The following is a 14167-nucleotide window of genomic DNA, read 5'->3' as shown; positions in this document are numbered from 1 at the left end:
CTCTCCAAGGTGATGCACCCTGATGGCGTATTTTTTCTGTTAGGTGCGCAGTCTCTGCTACAACACACAGTTCCTGTTCAGGGAGTGGGTCCAGCCTCCGGTCTTCTTTCAGGAATGGTCTGTCTTTTAGTTAGACTTGATCAAAGTCTGGGAAAAGGTCGGTTCACGCCAGAGCTCTCTCCCTACAGGAAGAGTGGCTCTGCTCAGGGAGCCACTGCTCAGGAACAGGTTCTTCCTTGAGTGACATTTGCGCTGGCCAAGGCAGGAGAGCGCTCGGGACACAGGGCTGACCAGAGTCAAAGACACACTGGATCACAGAGGAGCAGGCTAGATGACATCAACGCAGTTGGCAAGAGGGTGTCAATCCACCTCTAGTTTGCAACATGAGCCATCCAGACCCTGAGGAACAAGGCACTAGGTTCCCGGGACCTTGCTTGCACTCAGGGAGGCTCAGGCATGCTGCAGGCTTCTGGATGAACTGACCCTTGCCGGCCCAAACTCGACATCGGTCCTGCACCACAGACCCTTCTCCATGACACAGTGCCCCACAACCTGAGCCATCTCAGGGATACCCTCCAAGTAACCTTTCATACGGCTCAAAGGCACTATCTGTGCAGGGTGATGCTGCACATTCCCTGCTGCCATGCTTTTGCCCGCCACCTGGACACACCTTGGCAAGACATTTAGCCCTCTGGTGATGGAGATCCCCAGTGGAGGACCCTTTACAAAGGGATCTTCTACTCTTACGCCGTGGAGACTGCTACATGTGTCAGTCCCACGCAATCGTCAGCTCAGCATGTTCACTGGATGCCAGACCATTTACACAGTCTGTGGTCTGGAGGAAACGGTTTTTCACATTTATTTTGAGTGTGTTCATTTGCAGCCCCGTTTTAGTTTTTTTTAAGGGCCTTCTGGTTAAATTTTAGTTGCGCTGCAGCCCCACATTCCTGATCTACAACCACCCAGTGTGGGGAGGGGCAGACAAGTCTCTTGACTTTCTCATGGCTTTGCTCCTGTGCTGGTCAAGATAGCCATTCACAGGTCCAGGCTGCCGGCCGAAGAGGAGTTCGTTGTTTCTGACTGTCTGCCCCATTTCACAGTTATGTTGGCAGTAGGGTGTCCTTGGAGCAGGAACACACAGTGCTCATTGGTGCAATACAGGCCTTTCCAACGGGTGCTGTGGGTGCTGAAGGCCATCATCAGTTTGAATAATAATATTTTATTTTAGCAGGGTAAGTTTCCTTTCAACTTATTAAGTTTGCGTTTGTTCTCGGTTTTGTGCCCAGTAAAGGGCTGTCTTATGTTTCTTTTGCATTGATTTTGGACCTCTTGGAAGAGCCAAAGGGAGCTTTTATTTAAATCTTGTACTGTCCACGTCCCAGGTGTGCTTGATGTGGTCAGTGTGAGGGGATTTTATTTTTAGTTGAAATGAGTAGAGGAACTTTCGTCTGGATTTTGAAACTGTTGCTTTCCCCGTCCTGGGAGTGTTCAATGGAGATGGAGCAGAGGGAATTTGTTTGTTGTTTTTTAAGTTTCCTTTACTTTTGAACAAGCCGGGGAAAGTTTATTTTACAGTTCGACCCCTTGATATCCATACCCAAAGAATGGTTGATGGGGGCGGAGTCAACAGGGGGCCATTTTTGTAGATTTACTGGTTTTCATTTTTCCAGAATTGAAGATACTTTGTTTTTGTTTTGAGAGTAGAGGAAATTTTTCCCTCAGCTTAGATCGGGTAGGGAAAACTTTACCCATGCTGTCCCCATCCAGGAATGTTTGATGAGGGCAGTGTCAGGGGAGTCTTTTTATTTCTATCTTTTGTTTAAAAAGAGTAGAAAGAAAATTTAGACAATAAGTAAAAGCGTTCATAATGTCATGATTAGAAGACTACTTAACCAATAAGATTCCTTGAACAATGATATAATTTATTTGCATGTAAACTGCCTGTCCAAATACTACCATTAACTTCCAACAAATCTAAATAGGTTAATTGTAAACCTGAAAGGTAAACTACGTAGAAATGCATACTGCACCTTTTCTAATTTTTGCAGTTTCCCTGTTGCTAGAAATTCATCAATCTTCTTTGCAATCCTGTCACCAACTCCTTCCTAAAAGTGTTGGAGATGGAAATTGTAACAATATTCACTCAGACATTTCACATACAATAACTACATATTTAGAAACAGAATTTCAAACAATTGACTGTAATACACAAACAAAAAATATATTATTTAGGTGTGAGAAGCTAAAGACTGTAATTTTCACATCTGATTAAACAAATCTAAAGTGGAAAAGAAATCAAGAGATCGATTGTGAATTGCAGCATTCTATTCATATTCTTTGTTCCAGCACACCATGGTCAAATGCATAACTTTAGGCAGGTAATGTGGAGAAATGCTGGTGGAACTCAAGTACTCTATCATCAAACAAAACAAACAGAAAAAAGCTCACTCAGCCCACTCTCTTTGATATTACAGTCTAGAATTTACACAGATATTATTAAATTTAGCAGAATAAAAATTGGTGGTGGGATAATGAAAAAGGACTTGAAATTTAAAACACCTTCTACAATGTCCCAAAGCATTCCGTAATGAGTTATTTTTCTGAAATGTAATCATTGCTCCCAAAGTAGGATCCAAGGTAGTTAGATAGAACACCCTAAAGTCATTCAAACAGCAATGTGTTAAAAACAAAATAGGATGATTTTATCCTTGTTGACTTAGATATAAATGGTGATCCAAATGACTCTCTTTGTTTAATTTCCAATAGAGCTATTGCCTTTTATGAGTGGACACACTTGGATTTAATTTAAAGTTTCATCATAAAGGTGGCACCTGCAACAGCATAGCATTCCCCAAAGACTGTACCAAAGGGTCAGCCCAGATTTTGTGCTCAAGTCTCTGGACTGTGGTCTGAATTCACAACCTTCTCACTCAAGCAGCTTGAATACTACCCTGAGCTGAAACTGACACCCTCAATTCACGATTGGGAACACTTTCAAATTTTTTCGTAACATCCTACATTTTAAGCTGAACAGACTTAATTTTTACAATCTCACAACATAAAGACCCTTTATCTATCACACCATTGTATAAAATCTTTTCCACACCCTCTAAGACTTTGACATCCTTATTAATGTCTGGTTCCAGATTTGAATACAATAAGCCAACGAATGACTGACTAGCATTTCACAGAAGTCATAACCAGACAGGACCGAAACAGACCCTTCAGTCCAACAATCCATGCCGACCAAATCTCAACTAAACTAGTCCCACCTGCCTGTGCTTGGCCAATGTCCTTCCAAACATTTCTTTTTCATGTCCTTATCTAAATGTCCTTTGAATGTTTTCTTATTAAGCATCTGCATTACTTCTTTGCTTTTGTACTCTGTACTTCAATTAATAAAGGTCAAAGACTTTCCTTTAGTTCTATCAATTTATTCTGCTATCTTCAAACATTTTCATTCATGGGCTCCCTCTCCCCCCCAAAAATGTACTCTGCTTTAGAGATTTGGGTAAATCCAGACAAAATGATGCTTAAATTTTGAACAGTTCATAAAATAAGTTAAAAAGCTAATGAATTTCTGGCCTTTGTATCTAGAGAACTAGAATACAACAGGGTAGGAGTCATGCTTCAACAAGATAAGGTCTGGGTTAGATCACTCAGTAAGTGTGAGCAGGTCAGGGTATCACAACTTTGAAAGGATATGTTGACTTGAGGAGAGAATACAGCATAGATTTACTGCTTGATATCTGGACTCCAAGCAAGGAGAGATTACACAAACTAGGGTTGTATACCTGAAACTTAGATGGTTAAGTGTAATTTGATCAAAGTTTTCAATACGTCATAGGAAATAGATGGCATCGACAAAGAGAAACTATTTCTGTTAGCGAGTCTTGGACAGGGAGACAGAATCTAAAATTTAGAGCCAGCTCTTTCAGTACCGAAGTTTCAAATATCTCTAAATACAAAGAGCACCAGAGGTTTGGAACTCTCTTCTGCAAACTGCAACTGCAACTGCTATAACAATAGTTAAAATTAAATCTGAGACTGATTCATATTTATTCATCTAAATCTTTAAGGGATGGGGCAAAAATAGATATTAGAACATAGATCATAATAGAACTCCTACAGTGTCGAAATGGGGAGAATGTGCAAACTCCGCACAGACAGTAGCCCAAGGGTGAAATCGAACCCAGGTCCGTGGCACTGTGAGGCAGCAATGCCAATGACTGACCCACCATGCCACCCAATGACTGGCAATGATCTATGAGTATGTTGCAGATCTGCCATGATTTAATTGAATCTTATGACAATTCTGATCTGTTTAGAAATTGACAGCTTTTCATTCATAGATTTATTTGACAAATACAGCTCTTTTCCCTTAAGGACATAAAACCTAATTCTGTAACATTTTTTTTCTTGAACACCTCCTGTCAATTTTCTGTCCTTTTAACCATTTTCAGGCCTGCCTAGTTTACTCTGGCCAGGCTCTGCCTAATCCTGTTGAAGTCAGCCTTATCTAAATCCCGATCCTTAATAGCTATTTCACATTTCTCCCTTTCAAACAATATGTTGAACTTGATCATGTTGAGATCGCTATTTGATAAATGTTTGTGCACCACTCATCTGTTAACTAAGTTTGATTCATTAATAAATTTAATAATAATGCCTGCCCCCTTGTTGACCTAAAACTTGATGTCAAAAACCAGTACAGACATACTCAATTGATTCTCTTTCTAGGACAAGATACCACATTAATTTCAATTTTTTGGAATTATAAAGTGAAATCCAAATTCAGTTGCTGTAACTAAAAACTCAAGAATGTCTTGCAACCTTAAAATCAAGAAATGCATACTGTTGAGCTGAAAAAAATTGTTGCTCTTTGGAAGACATTAGAGGGAGAATTCAGTACTAAATGGCATCAAGAATCTTATGAATTAAAGAAATTCTGGCTGACAATAGCTCTTTGATTGGTTGAGAAACAGATTGTTAAAAAGCTGTTAGATCCCAAGAGCAGCAATGTGGGTAAAAAAAGTATCCAGAGCCCACAGGTAGAAAGCTTCGATCTCTCCCTCTCTCTTATTCTCTCTCCATGTGGAGAAAATACAGTAAAACCAAGAAAGCTTAGAAGAAAGAATTCATACTAGAAAGGACCCAAGTTCACCTGATCGACATCACATCAATGAGCAATAGACACCCTGCAGACAAAAGCGTATCATCATTGCAAATATCAAAAGGGCTGTGAGTAAAATAACTTTCTACCTTGTGATCTAGACTTTTGAACTTCAGAATTTTGTTCACCCTATCTCCATTCTTTGTGCACACACTATATATAGGTGAAACTGTTCATTGTTTGTCTGTTTTAATCGCGATTCAGTGTGTGTATGTTTAGGGTTTTGAAGGGGTATAGTTCAAGTCAGAAATCTTTTCTTTTTACTGATCTTGTTGAATTAAGTGTGCTACAATAGTTATTTCCCAGTTACTAATGAAACCTGGCGTGAATTATTTTTATCCTGAGTCAGTCAGGCAAATGTGTCATTTTGGTGGTCTCACTGGGATTTTGTACATTTGTGACAGCTTGTAGCAACAGTGGGGCACAACTATTAGCACACTCGTCCCAGTTACATTGTGACTCATGTGCTAGTTTGCTTATCCCAATCCATGTGAAAGCTAAAAAAGTTAAAATCACTCTGCCTTTCTTAACACAAATGGTCAAATCTCTGCATTTATACATCTGTTACTTCACAGGTGCTCCTGGAGGTTTACAGACAAGTTCCATAAATCTTGTTTAATTTCATTATTCTACCCAAAAAGTGTCTGCTTCTTCTGAGCCTCTTGTTATATCTTCTGCTATTACTGAAGTTATTTCATTCTTGACCATCTTTCTTTTAAGTTTTATAAACTGGTGTATTTAGTTTCCAAGATAGCAAGGTGTAGAGCTGGATGAACACAGCAGGCCAAGCAGCATCAGAGGGGCAGGAAGGCTGACGTTTCGGGCCTAGACCCTTCAGTCTTGACCACCAGTCTTGTGGTCATGTCTCAGTAATAATACCCATAACATACCTTTTGAACTGAATTTTAACCTGAAATTCGTCCATTTCTGCTTGTTACTTGCACTTATGTAAAGGGCGGCCTCTTTGGGCCACATACTCCAACCCCTTGAAACTTCAGATCATTTAAGAAAAGTAAATATGAAGCAAAACTAATATACTTTAAATTTAAAGCATTTTAAAAGTTATAAAAATGTTTTCTAAAAATGCGAGTGCTTACCAGCTTTTTGGCTTCTGCACCACTCTTGATTTTTGTTGGATATTTTGCAATAACTGAAGCTGCTTTCCTATCGTAAAATAAAAAGGAAAACTAACTCTGAAAGACTCATTTCTCGTACAGCAACCATCTACAGTTAAGCAGAAAGTTACAACATAATGTTGCTTTGTAAAAGTGTTCTACACGTTTACATTAATCAGGGAGTCTCAAATATAAATCTGGTATTCAATAATATCATTGAACATACAATTAATTAACAGTAATCTAATCTGCAAAGTGACAAAATAAGGATGAACCCTACATTCCTATTCACTGCTGTAATCTTAATCTATACCCAATCTGATTACACACGGTTCACATTGGTAACTACTGCTTCTTTTCAGATCATCACTGAAAGGCACAATGTGGCAATGTGTGGAAAGAATGTCAGTCCATGCTGGATTTATTTGGAAGTACTATATGACAGCATGATAAACTGAGCTTTACTCAGGTAATCAAGACTAAGTACCATGTAAAATAATCCTCTTAGCTGGGACTTTTTTACTTGCATCTAAACTGCCCATCCTGGGATTTACCTGTATGCGTTGTACTTGTGCATTGCTCGGTTCACATTCCTCTCGAAGTTAGCCAACTCTGCAGAAAATATTTGTGTAAGTATAGTTTAAAAAATTAATGCACATTTTAAAATAATATACAAATCAAGAATGCCTCTCAACCCATCTTAATTTATCCATCCAGAAGGAAATAAAACACTCATTTCACCTCACTGAAATGTCTCTCAGTCAGTGTACTTGTACTCCAACTTGCTGAATTAAACGTTTATTTCCAAGCACTCATAACAATTTGTCTGAAATTTTTTTCTTGACACCAGTCCATAATTTTCATTTCACTACTTTTAGTTCATGCCTCATTCTCCAAATTGCTTAAAATTTGGTACATTCTCATAAGGCCACCTTTTACTTATCTGCTTTCAAGGTTCAAGGGCCTCAGGATTTCCTGATAAGATAATCACTTAATACCATGACTCTTTTCTACACAATCTCCAAAGCTGAGAGAAAATTACCCTGCACTTGGAGAGGTGGGGATTAATCAAGAACAGTCAGCATGACTTTGTTAATAGGAGGTCATGGCTGACTAACTTGATTGAATTTTTCAAAGAGGTGCACATCAAGGCAATGTATCTATGGATTTACTACTTGATCTACTTGGACTTCAGCAATGCTTTTGATAAGGTGTCTCATGGGATCCAAGGAAAATCTGCTAATCAGATCTAGAATTGGTTGAGTGGCAGGAAGGAGAGGGTAATGTTCGAGCGGTGTTTTTGTGACTGAGAGCCTGTGTCCAGGAGGGTTATGCAGAGATCAGTACTGGGGCCTTTGGTGTGGTATGTGTAAATGATTTAGACTCGAATGGAGGGTTAATCAGTAAGTTTATAGATGATACAAAAATGGTGTCATGGTAAACATTGAAAAGGTTATCCTTAGATTACGAGGATACAGACATGTTGGTCAGTTGGGCTGATCAGTCGGAAATGGAATTCAATCCAGATAGGCGAAAGATGATGCAGTCGGGAAGGACAAACAAGGCAGGGAAGACATGATGAACAGTAGAACCTTGGGAATCCCTCAAAGATCAAAAGGACTTTGGTGTGCACATTCACTAGTAGTGGAACAGGTAGATGAAGTGGTTAAGAATGTACATAGAATACTTTCCTTTACTAGCCAAGTTAGAAAGAGTTTAGGGAGGTTCAGCTGGAACTGTATAAAATGTTGGTGAAGCCAAAACCACTGTGTGCATTGGGATGTAATTGCTTTAAAGCAGGTGAAAGGGGATTTACCAGGATATTGTCTATGCTGAAGAGTTTGAGCTATGAACAGAATTGGATGGACTGAGGTTATTTTTCTTGGAGCAGAGAAGACTGAGGGTGTGAAAATGATTCAGATATATAAAATTATGAGGGACAGTGATACTGGAGCCAGGAAGGAATCTTTCCCCTCAGTTGAGGGATCAATGACTGGGGCGGGGCAATGGAATTAAGGAGCAGGAAGTTTAGAGGGGATGTGAAGAAAATGTTTTGACCCAGAGGTAGCAGAAATCTAGAACTCACTGTCTGTATGGCTGGTAGAGGCAGACACTCTCATAACAGTTAAAAAGTATTTAGACTTGCACTTGCTATGTCACAACATTCAAGACTATGGGCCAAGTCCTGGAAAATGGAATTAGAATAATTAGATGCTTGTTTTTAACTGGCATAGACTCAATGGGCTGAAGGCCCATTTTCTGTGCTGTAGATCCCTATGACTCAACAATCATCTGCAATTTGCACCTTTACTTCCCTTAGCATTGTATTATTTGACAGCAAATAAAAATGGTCAAAAGTGATTCATGGGCAGCGAAACATTCTGAGCTATACTGAGAATGTAAAAGGCATGATTTGTCCTTCTGTGTAATGTTGGCTGTAATATAACAGAACATAACATCAGTCCCTCAAACCTGCTCCATCATTTGATAAAATCACAGTTAATCTCATCTCGATCTCAACTCCACTTTTGCTGCTCGCCCTCCATAACAAAAACAACAACAGCGCCCTGTGTGGGGCACAGATTGTCAAACACAATCTTTTCATGAAAATATATTTGTTTTAACAGTTTTGTGTCAATTGTTTGTAATGAATCCCGCTTTCATTGACCACAAACATTTCTTTCAACCAATGTAGCAAATAGGCTTTAGAAATCGTCAGAATTTGGAACATAAGTGGATGATTAGAAGTGCAATTTATTGTCAATGAAGTTTGAAAAGCACTGAAAACTGACTTAATCCCTGACATTTCAGAAGTTTTGTGAATGCAGAGGGCATATCTTTGCAATAAAAAAAAGGCAGATGCCAATGTTGCAGCAAAAGAAGGTGGTAGTCATGACATTGGATTCAACCAAATAGATAAAGTGGAAGAAACTTGAAAGATTGCCAATCTTCAGAAATGAAAAGCCACCTAGTCTGAATGCAATGAAATGTACAGTATTAAAAGTATACATTTAATGCCTTTTAATATATTTTTAAAATAAATTTCTTCTTTTATTCATTAACAGGATGAAGGCATCACTGGCTAGGCAGCATTTATTACCCATGTCCAACTGCCCAGAAGGCAGTTCAGAAACACCCACATTGCTATAGGTCTGCAATCACATGCAGGCCAGACCAGGTGAGGATGGCAATTTCCTTCCCTAAAGGACATTAGTAAACAAGATGGGTTTTTCCTGACATCAACAATGGATTCATGGTCATCATTAGATTCTTAATTCCAGATATTTTTATTGAATTCAAATTCCACCATCTGCCATGGCGGGATTTGAACCTAATGCCCAGAATATTATCTGGGTCTCTGGATTAACAGTCCAGTGATCATGCCACTAAGCCATCACCTCCCTGTTCACTCCAAATAAATATATTTTAATAAAAAATTGCCATTTTAAAATACTGCCACCACCGAGGACAACCAATTCCCATGCCCCTCACATCATTACAACAGCTCAGAATGCTTCACTGCTACTGAATCACATTTGATCATCACAATGCAGGAAAACAGAACATGCAAATGACACACATTGCAATACCTTCCGTAACGTTCTGGCTTTGGAATCGCCTTTCAAATTTGGACAGCACCTAAACTTTTAGATAACAAATTACATGTAGGAATCAGAAGGATGCATGTGTAAAGTTTGACCCTATTGCAGTGATTTTGTCATGAGGATTTCGTAAAATTGGCTATTTCCAACAGAACAGGACTGGTTTTTGATGAGGCCAGAATGACTGCTGACACTGTGACACAACATCAATACCACACGATTATGAGGTTAAGCCTTGGAGTTGGGATTCCGTGAAGACTGACATGTTGAGTGAGAGGGGTCTGCCAGTGAGACAGTTGAAGATGGAAAGTATTGTGATAACATGTCCCAGGATATTTCCACCCAGAGTTGGCAAGTCTATTCCATCGATCGTTTGAAAGACATCATCTGCAACAGAGCCGAGCTGTCGGCACCGAAACAGTTCTGACAATTTCCTTGAAGGTGTCAAGGGGATTATGGTAGTGGTTTCTCCCATGCCAGGCAACGGGGAAAAGGTGTAAATTATTTTAGAAAAACAGTCACCCTTGGGAATTTCATGAAAAGTCAAAGCTGTTTGCCAAAACTGGGATGTCCACTGTTGCCTCGGCTAGCGTTTGGATTGAGGTGGGTGTAGAATTGGCTTTAGGGTTTTTACAATGTTTAGGTCAAGGGTTCAGATTGGAGTTCAGATGTAGGAGCAAAAGCAACCCTTCAGTTCATTGCGTCTGCTCCACCATTCAATTCTTGTCTCCACTTTCCTGCCTTTTCCCCATAACCAATGTCCACACTGATTAAAAATCTCTCTCTCAGCAATGAATGTACATAATAATTCGGCTTCTACAACCCACTGCGGGAAAGAATGACACAGATTCACTACCATCTGTAAGAGGAAATTCTTCTTCATCTGGGTCATAACTGGGGGACTCCTTACTCTGAGATTATGCCCTCTGGTCATAGACTCACGCACACGAGCAAACAACTTCACTTAATCTACCCTATCATGTCTCCTAAGAATCTTGTAGGTTTCAATAAGTTAGCCTCTCATTTCTCTAAACTTCAGTAAGTACAGACCCAACCGATTCAACTTCTCAAATAAGAAAACCCCTCCATACATGGAATCAACTGAGTGAACCTTCTCTGGACAGCCACCAATGACAGTATATCTTTCCTTAAATAAACAAACTGTTTACACCATCCCAGGTGGGGTCTAACTAGTGCCTTGTGCAGTTTTATCAAGAACTCCATGTTTTGTACACCATTCCCGCTGAAATCAATGCCACCATTCCATTTGCTTCCCTATTACCCACTGAACTTCACAGAATCAGTATGGAAACAGGCCATTTGACCTGTTGAGTCCACACCAATACTCCAAAGAGCATCACCTCCCCTCCCACCACCCCATCTCTGCAGCCCTGCATTTCCCATGGTTAATCTACCTAGCCTGCACATCCCTGGACACTATGGGCAATTTACCATGGTCAGTCTACATAGCCTGCACATCTTTGGGCTGTGGGAGAAAACAAGAGCACCCAGAGGAAAACCAACGCAGACATGGGGAGAATGTGCAAATTCCACACAGTCCCCCCAGGATGGAATTGAACCCAAGACCCTAGCACTGTGAGGCATCAGTGCTAACCACTGAGCCACCGTGCCGCCTAAATGCTAGCATTTTGTGATCTATGCATGAGGACACCCAAATCCTTCTGTGCTGCATCTTTCTCCACTTATTCAAATAATATTCAACCCTTCTATGAAAAATACAAACCAAAAGAACAAGGTTCCGCATGGTAGACTAACTGGTAAAGTTAGAAAACATGGGATTCAGGGTGAGCTTGTCAACTGGATACAAAATTGGCTTAACGGCAGGAGACAGACATTGGTGGTGCAGGGCTGTTTTTTCAGATTGGAGGCCTGTGACCTGTGGTGTCAATTGGGTCAATGAGCTGAAGTGTAACAAATAGAGTTTAATTTGGATAAATGCAAGTTTTTGCATTTTGGTAGGTAAAACAAACAAAGGCAAGACTTATACAATTAAAAAGAGACCTTGGGTAGTGTGGTTGAACAGAGAGAGCTAAGGATTCAGGTACATAATTCTTTGAAACTGGCATCACATAAAATTAGGGTGGTTAAGAAGGTGTTCAGCACGCTTGCCTTCATTGCTCAGACTTTCATATTTTGGAGTTGGGACATTATGTGGCAGTTGCACAGGACATTGGTGAGGCATCTTCTGGAGTACCATGTCCAGTTCTGGTCTCCTGTTATAGGAATGATATTATTAAGCTGGAGAGGGTTCAGAAGAGATTTACCAGGAATGGAAGGTTTAAGTTATAAAGGAGATGCTAGATAGGTTGGAACTTTTTCCACTGGAGCGTAGGAGGTTACGGGGTAACGTTATAGAGGTTTATAAAATCATGAGGAGTATAGATAAGGTAAATGGCAGGTGTCTTTTCCCTTGCGTGGGGGATTTCAAGACTGGGGGCATATTTTTAAGCTGAGAGGAGAAAGATTCAAAGAAGACCTGAGAGGCATTTTTTTTTTGCAGAGAGTGGTTCATGTGTGGCATGAACTTCCAGAGGAAGTGGGGGATACGGGTACAGTTACAACATTTAAAAGATATTTTAAAGTACATGAAGAAGAAATGTTTGGAGGGATGTGTGCAAAGTGCAGGCAGGTGGGACTAGTTTAGTTTGGGATTGTGGTCGGCATGGACTGTATGGACCAAAGAGTCTGTTTCTGTGCTGTATGACTCTATAACGCAGATGCTGAAAATCAGAAACAAAAACAGTGTTTGCTGGAAAAGCTCAGCAAGTCTGACGGCTTCATGAAAAATAAAATCCAAAAGAACTGCAGGTGCTTGAAATCAGGAACAAGAGCAAAAATTGCTGCAAAAGCTCAGCAGCTTGCTCTGCTGTTCCTTTTGCCAAACTACATAACTAAACATTTTCTCACTTGTATTCCATCTGCCGAGTTCTTGCCCACTCATGTAACCTCTCTATGTCCCACTTGAGACTGTATTATCCTCACCACTTGCTTTCCCATTTATTTTTGCGTCATCTGAAAACTTGGTTACTTTACACTCACTTTCTGCATCCAAGTTAATATCATATATTGTAAACAATGGTGGCCCCTGCAATACTCCACTAGTTGCTATCCTGAAAATATCCCCCTCATTCTAACTCTCTTTCTGTTAGTCAGCCAATCCTCTATCCACACTCAAAACACTAGGTCCAGACTCTTCTGAAGAAGGCTCTAGACCTGAAACGTCAGCTTTCCTGTTCGGCCTGCTGTGTTCATCCAGCTCTACACCTTGTTAACTCCAAACAATAGACTCCTCTAAATGTAGTCCACTGAGGTACTTTATTGAACACCTTTTGGAAATGGTGGGCATCTGGTTTATGAGTGGGTTTAGGCTGTGGCTCTAAAATTCAACTTGGGTTTGCATCAGGGTGGGTATCGATTTCAGGATTGGATTTCGAGTTAGAATTATGATTAGCTGCTTCAGCTGGGGTTTAGTTTTACGTTCTGCTTTGAGTTCAGGGTTAAAAATTTGAATATTGCAAAGACTTTTTAAAAATGGAGAAACATTAAAGCCCGCTTTCAACACCGGCTGGGGAAGGTCTGCACAGTCCTGAGATAAGGCCTGTCATTCCTTCTCGATTAATGACAACCCGATTTCCCTAGTTCTCCATGAGGATCGGAACGACACATCGATCCCAGGCCACCGCTGCCTCTTCCTCCCTTCCTCTTACCGATTAGGAAATCGGTGATCCCCTCATTGAGCGTCTCTTGCGGTGCTTTCCTCTTGCTCATGGTGGCGAAGGACCATAAAGTAACAAGGCAACCCAACCCTAGCCGTCGCTTCGCATGACCATCAGCCCTGGCAAGGCTCTCCCCCTCCAACTCCCGGGGATGTCCTGTCAGGAAAAGGCCAGGCTTCGGCCGCGCTGCTAGGCCGCGTGCGCGCGACCAACGGCCAGCCGGGATTTAAACCCGGGCGGCCGCGCGCGTGACCCAACCGTCACCTAGATTACAGGTACCATCAAAACCTACTTCTGGCGATGTATAATCACATGTAGTTTTAACATAGGCATCTCGGAACAATGATTGATTGATTGATGTACTTTATTTTGCGCTCCGTTTACACACTGAAATTATAGGATTCTTTTCACGAATGGTCGTGGAGGCGATGAAAATTCCTCACCTTCCTGTTCAAACCACGTTGTTTTCCCCAGGACACTCGTCATCACCAAACCCAGCCCTTTCAAACGACTTGCATTTTTTGTGTGTGTGTGTCCAGA

At 40.7% G+C, this 14167-nt stretch overlaps 1 protein-coding gene across 1 annotated transcript in view; it reads right to left on the bottom strand.

Annotated features, from left to right (window-relative positions):
- polb (polymerase (DNA directed), beta) overlaps positions 1-13840 on the bottom strand; it is a 104089-nt gene extending 90249 nt beyond the window's left edge. The window contains exons 1-4 of the mRNA XM_020527993.2: positions 13619-13840; positions 6843-6900; positions 6271-6337; positions 2031-2105 (exon numbers count right to left, since the gene is read on the bottom strand). Of these exons, the coding sequence (XP_020383582.1) occupies positions 2031-2105; positions 6271-6337; positions 6843-6900; positions 13619-13679 (261 nt within the window). The 5' untranslated portion in view covers positions 13680-13840. The remainder of the gene's footprint in view (positions 1-2030; positions 2106-6270; positions 6338-6842; positions 6901-13618) is intronic.
- Between the last annotated feature and the right edge of the window lie 327 nt (positions 13841-14167).

This window comes from Rhincodon typus, chromosome 40, assembly GCF_021869965.1.
Source record: "Rhincodon typus isolate 14 chromosome 40, sRhiTyp1.1, whole genome shotgun sequence".
Lineage (NCBI taxonomy): Eukaryota > Metazoa > Chordata > Chondrichthyes > Orectolobiformes > Rhincodontidae > Rhincodon > Rhincodon typus.
Note: the sequence above shows the minus strand (reverse complement) of the source record. Positions and strands in the feature narration are given on the sequence as shown.